The sequence below is a fragment of the Bufo gargarizans genome, chromosome 2 (assembly GCF_014858855.1).
Source record: "Bufo gargarizans isolate SCDJY-AF-19 chromosome 2, ASM1485885v1, whole genome shotgun sequence".
NCBI lineage: Eukaryota > Metazoa > Chordata > Amphibia > Anura > Bufonidae > Bufo > Bufo gargarizans.
The window spans coordinates 552,936,299-552,957,457 of NC_058081.1; the positions used below are offsets into that span (position 1 = coordinate 552,936,299).

General features: G+C 44.9%; 1 protein-coding gene and 1 long non-coding RNA gene across 5 annotated transcripts in view; one reads left to right on the forward strand and one right to left on the reverse strand.

The window, feature by feature from the left end:
- Nucleotides 1–638: 638 nt before the first annotated feature.
- Nucleotides 639–6,533, reverse strand: LOC122928591. Its single transcript, XR_006387899.1, has 3 exons — nt 6,401–6,533; nt 3,228–3,287; nt 639–902 (listed from the first exon to the last, which is right to left on the reverse strand). It is a non-coding gene; the product is annotated as an uncharacterized LOC122928591 (long non-coding RNA).
- The window catches only part of PRRG2 (proline rich and Gla domain 2), a 45,253-nt gene continuing 25,379 nt past the window's right edge, over nt 1,286–21,159 (forward strand). Inside the window, exons 1-2 of one of the 4 annotated variants that reach the window (XM_044281580.1) lie at nt 6,659–7,078; nt 7,376–7,458. Coding sequence is in view for 1 of the 4 variants with exons in the window: in XM_044281577.1 (XP_044137512.1) it covers nt 1,288–1,368 (81 nt within the window). In the remaining 3 variants the exon portion in view is untranslated. Of the gene's footprint in view, nt 1,369–6,658; nt 7,079–7,375; nt 7,459–12,173; nt 13,381–21,159 lie in introns of those variants that run through there. The other 3 variants (XM_044281577.1, XM_044281581.1, XM_044281582.1) reach the window with 3 other exon arrangements.

A 21,159-nucleotide genomic window follows, 5' to 3' on the forward strand; every position in this document is an offset into this window, starting at 1 on the left:
GGGGGGGGCGCACTGCCCACTGCCACTAATGATGGGGGGGGACCCTGTCTAGGGAGAGAGAGGGGGGGGGGGGTTGAGTTACCAGAGGGGGCTGATAAGAGGGAGAGGCTGGGGGGCTGATGAGAGGCTGGCTGCCATAGTCAGCTCCCTGCTGCTGTGTGCACAACGCACAGGGCAGCAGGGAGAGTGTAAAGTCCTATTCACCCTAATAGAGCTCTATTAGGGTGAATATGACAAGGGTTCTAGCCCTTAAGGAGGCTAATAGTTATTATATAAAAAGTAAAAAAAAAAAAAAAAGTTTAACCCCTCCCCCAAATACAGAAAACAAGATATTGCGATATATATATCGCACATGCTTAAAATTATATTGCAATATAGATTTTAGGCCATATCACCCACCCCTATACTGTAGATAACGGTCCAACATCAGGGTGACAGATTTGCTTGTGTTTTTCACTGGGATGACTGACCAATTCCAGAAGAATCCCCCCCCCCCCCCCCCCCCTTCCATAATCACTACTTTATCCCACATATCTCCATTTCGGAGAAACTTCAAATAAGTCTAAATACATATTCAATAATGTTTTGAAAAATTATTTTTATGGTATTTTTTTTTTACTGTAAATTGGAGTGTCGGAAACACACTTATTAAGCGTCTGTGTGACCTCTGTGTAGGATGATGTTTGATGGGGAACATGATTCGATTCCCTTAGTTGCTGACAATGGTCGGGGTCACAGGTATGGAGTGATATCCTCTTCAGCGGGAGGAATCTGTAGAAGTAGCAGACATGTTTTGAAGGATTGGAATTGTGAGATCATTAGCTGTAACCCCTCAGGTCATGTGTTTGCTCTCGCTGCTTGAGGACGGTTTCTACAATGCGAATGACTAGAAAATCCACAACCTGAAACAGAAAAAAAAAAAAACACTTGTATGAGCAAGTGTAAAAAAGAAACAACTTCCTTTTCCATGCTAGCGAGTCACAGCAAAGAAAAACAAAACTTAAAAATCCCACCATAAAAATCACAGGCGCTATTACTTTGGTTCAGCGATGCAATAATTGTGCATACAGGTTTTATGCCGCAACTGTAGTTAGAACGCAGGCGGCTTTCACGGTGTGTTTTTTTTTTCTTGCGTTTTTTACTGTGTAATCCCAGCCTCGTCCTATGGACACATAAATTAACTGAAATCATGGGGTTATAGTTCATGTTTTGTGTTTCTTTAACGCTTCTTTTGTTTTTCACTTTAGAGTCTGGAAAACTTCTGAAATAAAGCCATGAACCCAAAAAATGCAAGTAGACGAAGTCCACGAAAAAGCTCTTTGTAGTGTGCCCCATAATTTCCTATTGACTTACAGCTATCATCTGCATGTAGGTTTTTTTTTTGTACTGATTGTGCCTGTCCCTCTTAAGTAATTGTATTACACGTAAACTGAGAAATATGTAAAGAAATGTTCTCTGTGTCCCCTGCTCGTCCTCACTGTCCTATGTCTGCCTGCAGCAGGAGCCTCCCTCACTACTGTCAGCAGTAGGACAGAAAAAAGGATTATGTCCCGTCTCATTTACTATGTTCTACGCTGAAGCAGATCAGCAGGAAGTTAACTCATGTTTTCTGCACAACAGGAACATGAAGAAATGCAGCAGACTGACAAACAGGGCAGGGTCACCCGTTTACTTACACTAGCATTCATTTCTAGGTCTAGTGTTCCTTTCTCCTAGATTTTCAGGCACCATCTAAGGCCTCTTGCACACAAACGTTTTTTTTTTTTTCCCCATTTCCATTCAGTTTTTTTGTTTTCCGTATGCGGAACCATTCACTTCAATGGATCGCAAAAACAGCGGAAGGTACTCCGTATGCATTCCGTTTCCGTATTTCTGTTCAAAGATAGAACATGTCCTTTTATTGCCTGCAAATCACGTTCCGTGGCTCCATTCAAGTCAATGGTTCCGCAAAAAAACTGAATGCATGCGGAATGCATCCGTAGGTCTTCCGTATCCATTCAGTTTTTCGCAGAACCATCTATTGACAATTTGCCCAGCCCAATTTTTTTATGTACTTACTGTTTAAACATCATTGTATGCGTCTGTTTGCGATCCGCAAAAAAACGGATCACAAACAGAACCCAAATGGAAAACCTGAACGAAAGAGGAAACGCTACTGAAACAAAAAAAAATGAAAAACGGATCCGTTTAAAACAGCCTGCAAAATACAGAAAAAGCCATACGGTCGTGTGCAAGAGGCCTAAATCTGTATTCTTGTGTTACATCCGTTCCAACGATCATGCAGCTTTGTCTGTCTGTCAGCCTTCACTGTAGTGCTGGAGTTCTGGTCATGAACTAGGAGCAACAGGATGAAGGTTGCCATAGGCCAAAGAGGAAAGAGTGTGGATTGAGAGTTTGCTACAGTGCCCAGTACATTACTATAGCTGCAATTTATATCAAGGGCATGCATAGCTCTGTAGCGGCCATATGTTACACAGTTGTGATTTTGTCAATAGGATTTTATAAAATTCAGTTCACACAGTGCATTTAAAAACTAGCATGGACCTCAGCACTGCCAATACTCAACAACGCAACAGATATGATCTCAGTAGTCTGCCAAAAGTGTCTTCAGTGGGTCTTCCAAGGGTCAGCAAGGAGTATCCTGGCACTTAAACTACTACTAAGGGCTCATGCACATGAACGTATTTTTTGTATGCAATTTGCAGACCACAAAAACGGCTACGGCCGTGTGCATGAGCCATACACATTAAAGTTGGTTAATGATTGAACATCAGTTGAACAATCTTCTGGTGAACCTTAATTTCAACGACTCAACCATACACATTGTAGTCCATATTGGCCCTTATAGTTATTCAAACTTATCATAAAAATTCTATGAAACCGGGCGATTGGCGAAAGATCTTCCTGGGAATGGTGTTTCAGTGAAAGATCTTTCGACAGTCGGATGAAAATTTCAAGCATGACCGACTTTTTTTTCCAGATGATAATAGTCTGTCATTGGCCAGCTTAAACGGTCGTTTATGTTAAAATTTAAGCTGACAATTGTTTTGGTTGAACTTATGTGTCTTGAACAATTTTAGACTAACGAGTATGTCCACCTCAAAGGCCCCCATAAACATTAGTGTATTAATCATACTACTGAAAAAAACCAAAATAAGTATATATAAGTAAGATTACAAAATACGAAAGTATTGCGGTATGCAGGTATACCTTTTTATTGTACTAACCTAATACTTAAAAGACAAGCTTTCAAGAGTTTCCCTTTCTTCCTCGGTATTGCTTCAGACCTGAGAAAGAGAGAAACAGTCTCCAAAACTTTCCTTTATAGTTTAAAGCAGTTTCAGCAAACACCAGGGCTGTGTAAATAAGCCCATATGTTAGGCTAGGTCTGCGCGACCAATGTCGCGCGACAATTTTTATAATGGCTGTCTATGGTGTCGCACTGCAACATGCGACATGTTGCGACTGCGACGCGAGTCGCAGAAAAATCCATATTGAATGGATTTTCTGCAACTGTCGCAGTCGCAGCATGTCGCATGTTGCAGTGCGACACCATAGACAGCCATTATAAAAATTGTCGCGCGACATTGGTGCAGCAAAATGTCGTCTTGTAGACCTAGCCTTAAACATGTCACTATGTTAAACAGACGCTCACTGGCTTATTCACAAAAGGGTGAACAGTTTGGAGAAGGGAACAATCTAGGACAACATAACTGAATAGGAAAGGGAGCTGAATTGGGGAATTTTTTTCAAATCAACCATGTTGTCCTATATTGTTCACTTCTCCAAACTCTTCACCCTTTTGTGAAATAACCCTGTGGGTGTTGTTGGTGTGTGCAACTAATACTATTGATTCTGCGTGTAAGGCCTCATGCACACGACCATTTTTTGCAGGCCGCAAACCACAGATCCGCAAAAAAAAACACGTAAGCCGCCTATGCGCCTTCCGCAATTTGCGGAACGGAACGGGCAGACCATTGTAGAGAAGCCTATTCTTGTCCGCAAAATGGACAAGAATAAGACATGTTATTTTTTTTGCGGGGCTACAGAACGGAGCAACGGATGCGAAGACAGCACATGGAGTGAATGGGTCCGCATCTGAGCCTGAACTACGGTCGTGTGCATGAGACCTAACAGAGTGCAGCGGTCAGGGGAGCGTGTAACGCAGGGTGCGCTAGTCAGGGGTGCATGTAACGCAGGGTGCGCTAGTCAGGGGTGCATGTAACGCAGGGTGCGCTAGTCAGGGGTGCATGTAACGCAGGGTGCGCTAGTCAGGGGTGCATGTAACGCAGGGTGCGCTAGTCAGGGGTGCATGTAACGCAGGGTGCGCTAGTCAGGGGTGCATGTAACGCAGGGTGCGCTAGTCAGGGGTGCATGTAACGCAGGGTGCGCTAGTCAGGGGTGCATGTAACGCAGGGTGCGCTAGTCAGGGGTGCATGTAACGCAGGGTGCGCTAGTCAGGGGTGCATGTAACGCAGGGTGCGCTAGTCAGGGGTGCATGTAACGCAGGGTGCGCTAGTCAGGGGTGCATGTAACGCAGGGTGCGCTAGTCAGGGGTGCATGTAACGCAGGGTGCGCTAGTCAGGGGTGCATGTAACGCAGGGTGCGCTAGTCAGGGGTGCATGTAACGCAGGGTGCGCTAGTCAGGGGTGCATGTAACGCAGGGTGCGCTAGTCAGGGGTGCATGTAACGCAGGGTGCGCTAGTCAGGGGTGCATGTAACGCAGAGGTCGCTGGTCAGGGGTACATGTAACGCAGAGGTCGCTGGTCAGGGGTGCATGTAACGCAGAGGGCACTGGTCAGGGGTGCATCGAAGATAGAAAAGGTACTTACAGTTCTGATGCGCTCTGTCCTCGTACCTTCTTCCTCTAGGCGTGGTGGCAGGGGAACGCAACGATGTCCCCAATGCACCGGTAACGTCCGTCTGAATGGGTCTGTGATCCGTCCGCATCGCAAAAAAATAGAACATGTTCTATTTTTTTGCAGTGCGGAGGCACGGACAGATTGCAGAGGTATTGCAGTGTAGCGGTGATCCCACAGAAATGAATGGGGTCGCAGCACGAGTGCCGTGACTGAGACTCCTGGATCGCAGTTGTGGCACACATGCAACTCGTACTGTGACCCTATTCATTTCCATGGGATCACCGCTACACTGCGATCCTGGCCATGACAGGTGTCGTGTGACCGATGTCACCACGTAGCTGTACCCCTATGCATAGGAACTGTTCTAACAAAGTGTCATTATTGCCCATAGCACATAATCCAATTGTTTTTGAGACAGAGTTGGAAATGTAAAACGTGTTCTGATTGGTTACCATAGGCTGACATTAAGCGGTTGCTGTATTCTGAGTGCTAAACGCATTGGGGCAGATTTATGGAACGGTCTAAAAGAAAAAGCAGTCGTTGTTGCCCATAGCAACGAATCACAGCACTGCTTTCATTTTGTTAAGAGCAGAGTACAAAATGAAACGTGTGCAGTGATTGGACAACAAGGACAGTTTTCAGAAATCCTGGCATGAGAAAGTTTTTGGTAACCGCCATCAGGGACCTGTAATAATATTTGTGTCACTTCAAATACATAAATTATTTCTTACTGTAGAAAACAAAGGACATATTTAAGCTGAGCTCAGTACACATAGTTCAAAACTAATAACCCTCAGCATCATGTAATTATAGGAAATCTTCACTTTGAGGGTAGGTTCAGACAGAGGATTTAGGACATGCGAGCGGATGCGCATGAAGATCCATGGCAAAACCCACAGCGCAGTGGTTTCTGCCCTGGGATACAGCAAGGCAACCGTATTTTGAGTCTGTATCCAATATGCATTTTATGTGGATCACACGCGGAACCATTCATTACTATGGGAAAGTTTGCTGTCTGCATCCATGCGGGCGTTCCACAATTTGTAGAACATGTCCTATTCTTGTCCGTTTGGCAGACAAGAATAGGCAGTTCTTTTAGGAAAATGCGACATGCACACAGCCGGTATTCATACTTTGTGGAGCTGCGGTTTGCGGACCACAAAATGCATATGGTTAGGGATGAGCGAACATGTGTTTCAAGTTCGGCGTACAAGGTTCGGGTTATCTAAGTATTCCATTATGGATTCCACTACCACGGACCATAACTTATGGTGGTCCGTGGTAGCGGAATCCATAACGGAATTCTTAGATAACCCGAACCTTGTACGTTAAACTTAAAACACAAGTTCGCTCAACACTACATATAGTCATGTGCATGAGGCCCTACCAAACAAGGACCAGAGTCATAAGAGCCTGGCAGATCCTCCAAGGAGAATAACAAATAGCAGACAATGAACAATCCCGAGATCTGTGTTTAGCCGGATAACCAGGAAGATTTGGAGAAATGGAATAAAGGCATGTGTTTGTAATAATCAGACCTTATCCGCCTGTCTCCCTTGCACACTCCAGTGCGATCAAATTAGGGCTCATAGAGAGAATTTGCAGAGAGCTTATGTTGGCTTGCTCCAGATTAAACCAAGCCTTCACACAGAGAGGAATGCAGGATCCCCCGCATGCACCTGCCTCCAGCCCTTTGTACAGCGTTCTACCTGTTCCTCAGCTGTCCATGTGACCTGTACCACCTGTACAACACACCTCCTCCTCTAGCTACCTGAGGCTGGCAGCCAAACCTCATATTAGTCGCAGGGGCTGTACTGGGCACAGGAAAGGAGAGGGGGGAGGGAGAGCTTACAGGAAAAGGAGGAACATTGTGAATCAGCATTGGAAAGTAGACCCCTGATGCTGGAGCCTTCACTACTGCAGATCACTTGAGATCTGTTTCCTTAATCCAAGTGTTACTAGAAGCTCCGTCTTGCAATATGTTTAGCGGCTGCATTTCTGGGCCGCATGGTTTTAAATGACCTGCTGGGTCTGCAGTGACCTGAAGCTGGACATGTCCTGGGCAAAGGGTTATTGATTTCTACTGCTCTTCCTTTTTTTGAAAGCAGCAACCAACTTTTTTTTTTTTGAAGGACAATTAATTTGCTATTGACAAGCTGCACTCCAGCTGCTATAATATCAGGGCGTGATTCATCACCTGCCAAAATCTACAAGGGGTAAGTACAGTTCCTTTAGGTACGGCAACACGTTCAGGTTTTTTTATGCAGTTTTTGAAGCCAAAACTAGGAGTGGATTAAAAAAATGACTTTGTCTTTTCTACTCTCTCTCATTTTATTATCTACTCTAGTTTTGGAAGCCAAAATCAGAACTTGCCCATGTGGCTGTACCCTTAGTATTTTTATATACTGCAGTCCACCAGATGGTCAAGTGGATTGTGTTGTTGTTGTTGTTGTTGTGTCTAACTTGTACATGGCTCATGAAGTGATTAAAGTGACACATTTTTCTCCTTAAAGCACAACATCTACCCACCCTGTGCAGTAGGATTACCTCAAAAGCCTCTAATCCTGTAATTGCATTGATCCCAGGAATTTGATAAGTACTTGATTTTTATTTTTTTATGTCATCTCCTATAAATGCTGTATGTTTGTTTGTGTGTATGTGTATGTACATATATTTGTTGATGAATTTTAGGGAAAACTTGGCCAGCATTTTTAATTTGTTTTTCTTGCTGGAATTAGTTCTACAACCCACGTTCATAGAAACCCACATGTAGGGATGTTACTCAGGCTGCTTCCCCTATACAGCAGTTTGGTTGCCCATGCTGTAGCAATGGGAACCCCCTTCCCAGAAGGGGCAGCCTTGTAAAGTGAAGACACCCCTAGATCTTGACAGAAGCATTGTGGTGTCGCCTGTCACTAGGCAGTCCACCTTACCACATAGGCAATAGTGTTGAGCGCAAATTTTTATCGCGAATATCGCCACTTCAAGAATTAGCGAATATTTTGAATATAGTGCTATATATTCGTTATATCGAATATTCGTCATTTTTTTTTTCCATCTGAACACATGATTCCTCTCTGCTTCTTGCTTGTGGGCCAATGAAAAGGAAGCAATGTTAAGTTCACAACAATACTTAGTGCACCAATCAGAAATCTGTGGTCAGACCTGCTAAAATGTGAAGTTGCACGTAGTGCGAAAAAATATTCGAATCACTGTCGATTAGCGCAATCGCGAATATATTGGAGCACTTGACTCTATCTCCATATAAAGCTATTGTAATGTTCTGCCGTGCCAACCATTTTCTCATGAAACTTCTATCAGCTTGAAAAATGTAGCCAAAGTGACCCACGCCTGTATTTCGCGTTACGAATTTGCATTACGCAATTTTTACATTGCTGATTTAGCGAATTGGCGAATATATAACAAATATTCTACAAAATATTTGTAAAATATTGCGAATTCAAATATAGCCCCTGCCGCTCATTAATGGGGCACCTTACCAAGAATGGAGGTGCCCAGTTATGAGTTAACAAGTGCGTTCAGTGAAAGGCCCCATGCACACGGCCGTGTTTCACGGCCGTGTGCGGGCCGTGGAACCGCGGCCTGGATCCCTCCTGAGAGCAGGAGCGCACGGCATCACTGGTTGCTATGACGCCGTGCGCTCCCTGCTGCCGCCGCAATACAGTAATACACTGGTATGATCTATACCAGTGTATTACTGTACTGTGCCGGCAGCAGGGAGCGCAGGGCGTCATAGCAACCAGTGACGCCGTGCGCTCCTGCTCTCAGGAGGGATCCAGGCCGCGGTTCCACGGCCCGCACACGGCCGTGTGCATGGGGCCAAACTCGCACCATTTTGTAAGCAAGTTCATTCGGTTTTGTCTGTGATTGCGCTCAGTTTTATCCACATGGGTGCAATGCGTGTTGATGCGTTTTTCACTCGCACGATAAAAAAACGGAAGGTTTATAAACAACATCTCTTAGCAGCCATCAGTGAGAAACGCATCACACCCGCACTTGCTTGCGGATGCAATGCGTTATTCATTGATGATTGCTAGGAGATGTTGTTTGTAAACCTTCAGTTTTTTTATCACGCGCGTGAAAAATGCATCAAAACACGTTGCACCCACGTGGATAAAACTGAACAACCGAACGCAATTGCAGACAAAACTCACTGAACTTGCTTAAAAAAATGGTGCGAGTTTCACTGAAAGCACCCTGACCTAATCCGTAATGCTCGTGTGAAAGAGGCCTTAGTTTTACCCAGAAAATAGTTAGGCCATTGGCCGCCACAGGTAGGTGGGGTATCGTCTGTGTGCAGTACCCACAGCATGTAAACCCAGCCAAAATAGGTTGTCTCATTAAGACAACCCCTGTCCGTATTTCCGATAGGGCGCATGGATGGCTTAGAGGGGAGCTAAGTAGGGGTATAAACAAACATATAGGTGACTGCAACATTTTTTGTTAAAGAAAAAGTACAGTAGAACACATTTCTATAAGATGGAAAATTGCTCTGTGCATTGACTAACGGATGACCTTCATTTACAAAGACCAGCCTTTTTCGCCGGTCTTTGTCTCCCCTCTGCGCCACTGAAGGATACACAGAATTTGACGATGCGTACGCCCAATCATAAATTAGGTGCACCTTTTGGCAGTCTGTGCGCCTGGTGTAAAAACTACTCCAGCCCTTGGAGTACTTGTTCGTCAACATTAAGGCCTCATGCACACGAACGTATTTTGTTTCCGTGTCTGTTCCGTTTTTTTTTGTTTGTTTGTTTTTGCGGATAGGGTGCGGACCCATTCATTTCAATGGGTCCACAAAAATGCATCCGTATGTCCGTTCCGTAGCCCCACCAGAAAAATAGAACATGTCCCATTCTTTTCCGTTTTAGGCATGGTTACAATGGATCCGCAAAAAAAAAAAAAGGATGGCATACGGATGTCATCTGGGCAGCAAAACACATACGATCATGTGCATGTAGCCTAACACTTGTTTCTATTTTCTGTATTGTGGATAAGAATTGACATTTCTAACATAGCAAGGGACCTGCAGAAGGGAAAATGTAGGGTGCATATGGCCGGTATCTGTGTGTTGCGAATGCACGCTTTATGGACCACAAAAACGGATACAGCTGTGTGCACGAGGCCTAAGGCCAAATGCACACGGCCGTGGAACACCGGTCCGTGGTATCCAGGCCTGGATTCCTGCTGACAGCAGGAGCGCACAGCGTCATTGGTTGCTATGACGCTGTGCGCTTCATGCTGCCGCTGCAGTAATAGGCCTCATGCACACGTTTTTTCTTCCGTGTGTCTTCCTTGATTTTTGGAGGATCACCAGACCAAAAAAAGTGAAAAAAAAAATCTAAGTCAAGTTTGCCTTGAAAATGATAGGAAAAAAATGGACACGGATCACGGACGCGGATGACAATCTTGTGTGCCTCTGTGTTTTTTCACGGACCCATTGACTTGGACAACGGTTCGCGGACCCATTCGTCAAAAAAATAGGACAGGTCCTATTTTTTCTGATGGACTGGAAACACGGATGCGGATGACAAACGGTGCATTTTCAGAGTTTTTAACGGGCCCATTGAAAGTCAATGAGTCCGCAGAAAATCATGAAAACGGAACAACGGACACGGATGCACACAACGGTCGTGTGCATGAGGCCTAAGACTGTATTTGCCTGACATGATCTGTCCCAGTGCATTCAGAACCATGCTCTGCAGACTGGGAGATCAGTGGTAATGAATAATTCTTGCCCAGAAGCTAGGGTGTGATGCAGAAAACCATCTCTTGCCAGCATTCTCACCCAGTGTCCTCCCTCCCCCACCATAATGCTCCATGTTTTGAAACATGTTATCAGTTAGTTATTTGGCTGCTCGTTCTGGATGTGCGTGAAATTGCACCATCAGCTCTTGGTTAAAGACAAAGGATTTGTCCCTTCACAACTCATTACATAACTGAGGTGATAAATGACAGCAGGCTGCTCCTTTATCAGGGTGAGTAGATGTGATCATACAGATTGGCTGTTAGGGTACGGCCACATGGTCAGGTTTTCATGAAACGAGAGAAAGGACAAATACGATATTTTTTTAATTCACTCCTGGTTTTGGCTTCCAAAACTGCATCAAGAAACCTGACCATGTGGCCGCACCCTCACAGAACGGCCATACGTGTTCAGTTACACCAGGCGAGTAATGGACGATGTATTGATGAGATGGACAAAATATCTTTCACTGAATGATCAATCATGTATCAGCCATCAATCAACAGTGGTTCAGATGACATTGCTCTCATGTGTATGACCACCTTACAGTATTGTATAGGCAGACTATTGGGGTCATTTATCAAACTGGTGTGACGTAGAACTGGCTTAGTTGCCCATAGCAACCAATCAGATTCCACCTTTCATTTTCCAAAGGAGCTGTCAAAAATGAAAGGTGGAATCTGATTGGTTGCCATGGGCAACTAAGCCAGTTCTACTTTACCATAGTTTGATAAATGACCCCAAATGTATCATAATATGTGGTGTTTTTCTTAGGGTTTGTTCACATGTCCGTTGTGTACTCTGGTAGTCTGTCCCAGCAGGTGAACACACTGTATCTGACGCCGCTGGACACCGCCGTTTCCTCATTCACAATAATGGGATCCGGCGGGTTACCAACATAAATGCCTGCTTTCTGCCAAAGAAAAACCGCTGCATGCAACTAGCCGAATCCTAATATAGTTAATGGGGATCTGGCAATGTCCAGCTATGTCGGATACAGTGTACTCTGGTAGTGTGTTCCTCTGCTGGGACAGACTACCGGAGTACACACCGGAGATGTGAACCTAGCCTTATTCGCCAATTAAATCACTACTTTAAAGAAACACTCCAGGAAAAGCTGATATGATGGTCTTATTTTATCAAAAATGTCTAAAAGAAGTACTCCGCTCTCACTTTTCCACAGCAAATTGAGAAATAAAAACAAGCTCAGCTCCTGAATATGAAGCAGAACTTGTATAAAGGTCTATTAGGAATGCACGCAATGAATACATTATATTTCCAGAATCTGGGCTACCCCCTTTTATGTTTATCAGCTGACAATCATTGTGCTAATGTGTTATAATTTATAAGTCTGTGTTCCAAGCTTTAAAGGGGTTGTCCGGGTTCAGAGCTGAACCCGGACATATCCCTATTTTCACCCAGGCAGCCCCCCTGACTTGAACATCGGAGCAGTTCATGCTCCGATGTTCTCCTTTGCCCTGCGCTAAATTGCGCAGGGCAAACACATTTTCTGGAGTTCCGGTGACGTACCGGGCTATCCATAGGCCTGCCAGGCGGAGGCTTCCGCCCAGCAGTGAGTCCGGTGACGTCAACGGCACTAATGGGCGTTCAGTGACGTCTCAGAGCCGGAGACGTCACTGAACACACTGCTGGGCGCATCCAGCGCAGGGCAAGGGAGCACATCGGAGCATGAAATACTCCGATGTTAACATCAGGGGAGCTGCCTTGGTGAAATTATGGGTATGTCCACCTTTAAGCCTCATTTGCACATCAGTGTTCCACGAACATGTGCTTTACATGTTCTCCAGACAGTACACGTCCCCATTCATTTCAATGTGTGTATTCACACATCAGTGATTTAGCACGGTTGCATGTGCTATTTTGTCCGTGTTCCCGGATCTATCACATCCATTATAGTCTATGGGTCTGTGAAAACCATGGATGCCATTAATTTTGCATCCGTGTTTCATGGATCATTAGGAAGAGATGCTTTGAAAAATATTAACTTATATCAACTATGCAGAGTCAGTGAAACATGGATGGCACGTGGACAGCAAAAAACGGACACACGGACCACACTCGAATGCATCACTGGTCACCTTCCCACAGATTTGAGCATGGATGTGTAAATGAGGTTTTACTGGAGGAGTCTGGCAGTCAACATTGGGTATCCGCTGATCCACACATGTATGTTTATGACAGAGTCAGGGGGATAGTCATTAACCAACAGCAATCTTCAGGTATGTTCAGATAGCAGATTTTTTTCCCATCTGAATAATCCGCTGCCGAAATTTGAGGCTGACCCTTGGATTTCTGCTGTAGATTTTCAATAGTACATGTTGTGGATCTGCCCATGGAGTTAGTCCCTTTCAGTTGAGTAGTGGCCACCTGCTGCAAAAAGAATGGACACGTCCATACTTGTTTTTCTAAATCTCATCGTATAAACTAAGACATGGATTCCCACTGACAAACAACCAAAGGTGGAATACACATGGATCTCCATTGGCTTGGGATGCTGACCATATCTGGCCTCATTGAAGCTGTACAACAGAAGCTTGCATTCCAGGCTCATAGTTTTTGAAATCTTTCATTGTTCATATATATTTTTTCTCTTCTTTGATATGTTGCACTTGCCATTTTGCTGAGTGACTGAACGTCTGGTATCTGACCAAAGGAATTTTACTTTCCCAAGTGAGGCAGGCTTTGGGACCGTTTACACATGGCACTATTTGTGTGTACAAACCAAGAGCGGTACGTTTCACAATTACCACGGTTATTTGATCAGATTCTTCCTGTCAGTTCGGTAGATTTACGCCCTTTTCACACGGGCGAGAATTCCGCGTGGGTGCAATGCGTGAGGTGAATGCATTGCACCCGCACTGAATCCGGACCCATTCACTTCAATGGGGCTGTTCAGATGAGCAGTGATTTTCACGCATCACTTGTGCATTGTGTGAAAATCGCAGCATGTTCTATATTCAGCGTTTCTCAGCGCAACGCAGGCCCCCATAGAAATGAATGGGTCTGCGTGAAAATCGCAACCAAGTGCGGATGCCGTGCGATTTTTCATGCATGGTTGCTAGGAGATGATAGGGATGTGCAACCCCATTAAGGCTGGGTTCACACCTGAGCGTTTTAAAACGCTCAACAAGGAGAAACCAATGCTTCCCTATGGGAATGGTTCTCACCTGGGCGTTTTACAGCGCGTACGATCGTGCTGTAAAACGCCCAACGCCCCAAGAAGTACATGAGCTTCTTTGGGGCGTCTTGTCGCTCGTTCCCGTACATAGACTTTCGGGAACGTGTGACAATGGGCGTTCGCTTGTCTCTGTATGCGCGATTGCAAACGCCGGTACAATCGCACATACAGAGCGCTCCTTTCAGAACGCTCAGGTGTGAACCCAGCGTAAAGTCTAAATCGCTGTATTTAAATGCTTACTAAAATGTGGCTTGAGGGGTTAAACAATAATAATAAAAAAAATTTACTCCCCTCATCCTCTTGTTCGCGCAGCCAGCATAGTCTTCTTTCTTCTTCTTTCAGGACCTGAAAAAGGACCTTTGACGTAATCGCGCTCACCACGTGGTGAGCGTGGTGACGTTAGCGCAGGTCCTGCTGAATGAAAATAGAAGATCCTTCTATCTTCATTCAGCAGGACCTGCGCTGACGTCGCCAAGTGGTGAGCGCGATTACGTCATCAAAGGTCCTTTTGCAGGTCCTGAAAGAAGATGATGCTGACTGCGCCATCAAGTGGATGAGGCGAGTTCATTTGTTGTATTTTTTTAATCCCTCGTGTCACATTTTACTAAGCATTCTGTATTCAGAATGCTAATATTTTCCTTTATAACCATGTTATAAGGGAAAATAATAAAATCTAAAGAACACCTAACCCAAACCCGAAGTTCATTGCACTCGCGCGGAAAAAACTGAGCAACGCAACACAATCACAGTCAAAACGGACTGAAATTGCATACGCACTCGCACTATTTTCCCTGATCGCAGACTTTGACTGGGCCATTCTAACACATGAATATGCTTTCATCTAAACCTTTCCATTGTTGCTCTGACTGTAGGTTTTTATATATATATATATATATATATATATATATATATATATATATATATATATAATTTTATTTTTATTTTTTTAAGGCACTGTATGGAGTATGGAAATAAAAAATATTGTTTTGAACTGGGACTAGGATAGAAGTCCTTATAAAATTATCTCAACCACTATGTTATTCAGGAAAATGAGGTCACTTGTTTCAAAGAAAGGAATCTTGTCTTAACGTGGTCATATTTGACCAAACTTATGGTTTCTTTCTGAATTTCAAATATAACTCCTGCTGAAAATTGTGAACTACCGAAGCCTATCGCCAGTTTTGGGATAACCTCTAATCAAATTTACACAGGGCATCTATGTGGCATTTGTCAGGTGCAGCATGTAAAATTACACCAACGCAGATATTATGGGATTATGACTTCCCATTCATACAATGTGACTGTGTTTTTGAACCCTTACTATATTATGTTTGCAGCTTACGCCAGGACATTTTTGTGGTAAAGGGAAACCACTTAACACAACATTTGTATATTTGTACAAAATGTACTTTTCAATAGGAAAATGCACGGGCACTGGCTGTGTGCCCACCGTTTTCAGATGCAGACCCATTCACTTTAATGGGTCCACAATCTGCAAGAATCAGTTTGGTCATGTTCTATTTTTTTTTTTGCAGTGCGGATGCACGGACCGAAATCCAAGCTTCTATGGGCTTCTGCACCGCTGCGTACCTAGTGGATCCTGCGCCCATTCAAGTGAATGGGTCCCCATTCCTGATACGGAGCACACACAGTCAGTGTTTTTATATTGCGGATCCACTGTTTGCGTGCCACAATATGAGCACGGAATGTATTCACACGACTGTATGTATTTTGCTATCCGTAAAACGCAGGTTAAAAAAAAATATGGATGGTGTCCATGTTGCACCCGTTTGTTTTTTTTTTGTTTTTTGCGGACCCATTATAACAATTCTTATTCCGTCCACAATATGGACAAGAATGGGACGGTCTATCTTTCTTTTGCGGAGCTGTGGAAAGGACATATGGATGCGGAGACCACGCGGTGCACAGATCCATTAACTTTAGAGGCAGAGTCCAAAGGCATCTGCTATGGACTCCATTTGACCAAATGCTTCCATTTTTTTTTTTTCTGGACAGAATAGGTGGCCCCCCTAAATCTGTTGGGAGGCCACGTTACATGATAAAGAGGTATTACCATCTTGTGTAATTTCAATAGGTGTTGGTCCCACCTCTGAGACCTGCTCCTGTCTCAAGAACAGGGCCCCAAAATAAAGGCAGAGCAAGCCATACTTGTGCAGCCACCTTTCTGTTCACCACTGTAGGACCTCTGAAAATGGCAAAGCGCTGGCTGTTATTTTTGGAAGTCTCATGGTAGTAAATTAAGGAGTGGCCACACATGCATGGCTTGCTCTCCATTCATTTCAGGGCCCTATTCTTGAGATAGAAGTGGGTCTTAGTAGTGGGACCTTCTCCTATCGGGCATTTATGGCATATTCTGTAGCTTTGTCATAAATGTCCCAGATTGGAATAGGCCAAACCTGCTGAAAATAGCAAATTTGGTTGAGTTTTATGATTTATTTAATGTTAGAGCCATTGAACTGTGGCCACTTGGATTAGTGTTAGGTTGTGTAGGATATCAATGGCTCACCAGTATACCCAGACATAAGAAACCATTGTATGGAGTTTTAGGACAGGACGCAAAGTCGTGCAAATTATATTGTAACTCAATGTTTCAGACTGTGTGGAGTAACAGAGGAACAGGAACATTCATCGTTTCTTTTCTGCAGAGAAGAGGGTCGATGATTTACCTTAAATTCTACGCTTAGTAAGAATATATTTCTAAACGAATCTGTTTGACAGGAGAGGATTGAGGCAACGCACGCCTCAGTGTAAGTGAACATGCACATTGCAGCAACTGCTTGTGGATTGTGTTTTAAGAGCCAGCCTACTCACACCCTTCTTATGCTATTTCATAATGAATTGACCAAAATCCCCTTAGGGGACTACAGAAATGTAAACCGGAATTAATACAAGTGCTGGCAGAGTGGTAATACTGGCTAAAGTGAAAGCTCTGCATATTTAATGAATGCTGGTGTGTTGTATAGTATGATCTGCGGATTACTGCACGTAAAAGAAAAAAAATCCAAGTGTAGTAATTACTGGTATCAGTCCTGTCTGGCTGCTTAATTTGTAGAATAGCTTTACATGTTTCCTTTACATTTCTGTGACATACTTACATAATTGGTGGCATTAGGCTCAGAGTGTCTTAAAAACATTAAAGATTATATTCGCCTTGTTGATCCCCTGCTGTCGCCATTCCAATGCTGCGCTCCACTTCCTGCTCCTGTCTGGACACACAGGAAATGCCCTCCGCCAATCACTGGCTCAGGGGACCTGGCCAACACCAGAACGGCAGCATCAGGAAATCGGTTACACTGCACCTCTGTAGGGCCATTAGGATGAGAGACGGCTCAATACTGCCAGAGTTGGAAAATCAAGATGTCCATATGTCCTAATGGCATATGGAGAGGGCTCACCCGTATAGGACAACCTTCTTTGCAGTCCGAAGGATTGATTCTTTGGTCCTATGTTGTCTGCATCAGCACCTATATCTTTTATCAAAGTCCCTTGTCTTAGAGTTTTTTCTTTGGAGGGACATTAAGAATGCAAGTGTATGGTTGGTGGGACCGCATTCTTGTGACCATTTGGACGTGATCAGGGAAAAACAAGGGATAAAAAGGCAGGCAATAACTGTGGCTAGTGAGAAGGTCATTACTGTGAAGCTCTGTGTTGGAGAGGGGTTGCAGAGTTTGAGACATGCCTGGGTTGCTGACATGCCATTGAATCATCTCTAAAAGAACGAGACCCAGACCCCAGGCAGTGGTTTGGAAACATTGCAGAGATACATTGCCTAGAGGGTAGAATAGCACCTGGACAAGGAGAAGGCCACCACCAGTTACAAACAATGTATATCACTCTGATGAACTTGCCGTCATCCAAACTGAGCTGTTGTTTTTGAGAAACGCCCAAGTGTGTACCTCCGTACGGTAAACTGTTCAGTAAAAGCTGTTTGCACTGCAACCGTATGGCATGAAATCGTTCCTGTAAGAGCCATGAGCTTCCTCCGTGCCAGGTCTGTGGAGTCAGTCAGTAGTAGAAATGTACTGACTCCAACTTGAGCTTCAAAATAAAATTATGAATAATGATTAATTAATTGTATTTGTCCGGCCGCTCCTCTGCATGTTTCTGGGTTGTGGCCGAATCTCCGTCTGTTACCATTATAGTGAATGAGGCCGGATGGAATTCCGTCAGCGTACGGCTCTGTCCAGCAGTGACTAAGGCTACTTTCACACTCGCGTTTTGGCTTTCCGTTTGTGAGATCCGTTCTGGGCTCTCACAAGCGGTCTAAAACGGATCAGTTTGCATTCTGAATGCCTACACAGAGAAGCACCCTGACTGCCCCCAGCTCACCTTCCCCACAGAAATTTCTTCCCTCTCCTCCCCCAGTTTTTCCCCCTGCCAGTGATGGGGGTGTGGTTTCATGGAGGTGGGCGTGGCTTCACGGAGGTGGGTGTGGTGTATCCGTTTCGGGGCATGGCAGGTGAGGTCCGGCTTTCTTGGGTGAAGCCAGTGGCCACCCTTCAGGATAGGCCATCAATATTTGATTGGTGGGGATCTAACTCCCAGCTTCCCTGCCGATTAGCTGTTTGAAGAGGCCAGTAAGCATTGTGGCCCTCTGCTAGGCCAGTGATGCCACCTTTATTGGTCACATGGCCTAGGCACAGCTCAATCCCATTCAAGTAAATGGGGGTGAGCTGCAATACCAAGCACAGCCACTATCCAATGGATGGCACTGTGTTTGGCAAACTGCGAGGAAGCCACAGTACTTGTAAAATGAAGCAACTGTACAAATAGCGTTGAATAGAAATTGGCTGCCCATGCCAGGGGTGCACATAGCCTTCTAATGCCAGAGGCGAAAACTGAACCACTCCCCCCTCCTCCCCCACTCCAATGCCAATTTCTTACCCTAGATAAACAGGTATCCAGTGTGAAAACTCCACTCAAACAAGGAATAGGTGCTCAAACCAACAGACTCACCCAAATGTCAATTTAAAATGAATATACAAATATAATGGTAGGCACTCTCCACCTGGAGCTGCATGGATCAGTCAAATAGCCTTATAGTCACATGTACAACAATTTATTAAAAACTTCTAAAAATATAGATTTAATAAAATAAACTGAAAAATCCCAAAGAGGTAGATACAGATATTCAATTGCAGTTGTTCATTGGTATTGTTCAAACACATATGGTGACCAATATATTGCGATCATGTATCTGCATAATATATATCAATGGCAGTATATTGATAATATCGTCTAGTTTTTATCGCTTTTATGACACCAAATATGGATTCCCAATCCCGATAGGTAAGTAGCAAATGTTCTTTATGTAAAATTACTAGCCTTTCTCAACGTCTCACAAGGCACTCTATGGCATGGTATGTGCATGCGTGAAATCTTTACACAGATTATTAGTTACGTTACCACTTCTCCGCTGTCTGTGCCGGTCAGATTGGAATGGCGTCCCACGTGATCTGGCAGCAGTCCTTAGGCTTCTTTCACGCAAGCGAGTTTTACGCACGGGTGCAATGCGTGATGTGAACGCATAGCACCCGCACTGAATCCTGCGGGTCACAGCGGAGGTAAATGCAGCTTTTACCTCCTCTAACAAGTAGGCAAACTGTTTGTTCCTGGCACTTGCCTGCTTAGCCGGGGCCTTAAAGGGGTTTTCCACTTTTTAATACTGATGACCTATCCTCAGGATGGAGGTCCGACACCCCCACCGATCAGCTGTTTGAAAAGTAAGCAGTCCTGCCTTCTCTTGTCTGTTTACCTCTACACCGCAGCAAATTACAACTAGGCCATCCCCATTCACTTCTGTGCAGTGGCGGATTACAATAGGGACGTTCGGGTCGGCAGCCCCGGGCCCAGCACGGCTGGGGGGCCCAACGCTGACCCGAACTCCCACATACTGCGGCGGGGCACGGGAGCGCATAGCTCCCTGTCCCGTCGCCGATCACCGGCATTCACCGCATAGGCCTCAGGCCTTGTAGGCCTGAGGCCTATGCGGTAGTGAAATCCCGGCGCAGGCGTGCGTGATGACGTCATCGCGCGCCTGTGCCGGGACGCAGCACTGTGACGCGCCTGACTCATCCCGCCCGCCTTCCTCTGCGAGCAAGCGCCTGGCCATAGGTGAGTATTTATTTTTTGTTCATTTTTTATTTCATTTGCCTACTTGGGGGGGACACAGGGGGACCTATTAGGGAAGATAAATCGATTACATGGGGGGGAATGTGGGGGCTGTATGGGGCCAAATTATTATGGGAGGGAATACTATGCAGGGGCAAATTACTAGATGGGGCAGTGTGGGGGCAAATTATTATGAGGGAATTCTATGTGGGGGCAAATTATTATGAGATGGACTACTATGTGGGGGCAAATTACTAGATGGGGCAGTGTGGGGGAAACTTGTGTTTTGGCAAACTGCTGTATGGGGCCAAATTATTATGGGAGGGACTACTATGTGGGGGCAAATTTCTATCTGGGGGTAGTGTGGGGGAAACTATTGTGTGGGGGTAATTGCTATCTGGGGACTATGTGGAGGCAAATTACTATGTGGGGGAAACTATTGTGTGGGGGCAGTGTGGGGGAAATTGCCATGTGGGGACAGTGTGGGGTAATTGCTATGTGGGGGCAAATTACTATGTGGGGGCAAATTACTATGTGGGGGCAGTGTGGGGAAAACTATTGTGTGGGGGCAAATTATTATGAGAGGGAATACTATGTGGGGACAAATTACTATGTGGGGGCAAATTATTATGAGAGGGACTACTATGTGGGGGCAAATTATTATGAGAGGGACTACTATGTGGGGGCAAATTACTAGATGGGGCAGTGTGGGGGAAAATTACTAGATGGGGCAGTGTGGGAAAATTGCTATGTGGGGACAAATTACAATATGGGGCAGTGTGGGGGCAAATTACTATGTGGGGGAAACTATTGTGTGGGGGAAATTGCAATGTGGGGACAGTGTGGGGTAATTTCTATGTGGGAAAATTGCTATGTGGGGGCCAAATACTATGTGGGGGCAGTGTGGTGGAAATTACTATGTGGGGGCAGTGTGGTGGAAATTACTATGTGGGGGCAGTGTGGTGGAAATTACTATGTGGGGGCAGTGTGGAGGAAATTACTATGTGGGGGCAGTGTGGGGCAAATTACTATGTGGGGGCAGTGTGGGGCAAATTACTATGTGGGGGCAAACTACTATATGGGGGCAGTGTGGGGCAAATTACTGTGTGGGGGCAAACTACTATATGGGGGCAGTTTGGGGGAAATTACTGTGTGGGGGGATTACTGTGTGGGGGCAGTGTGGTGGAAATTACTATATG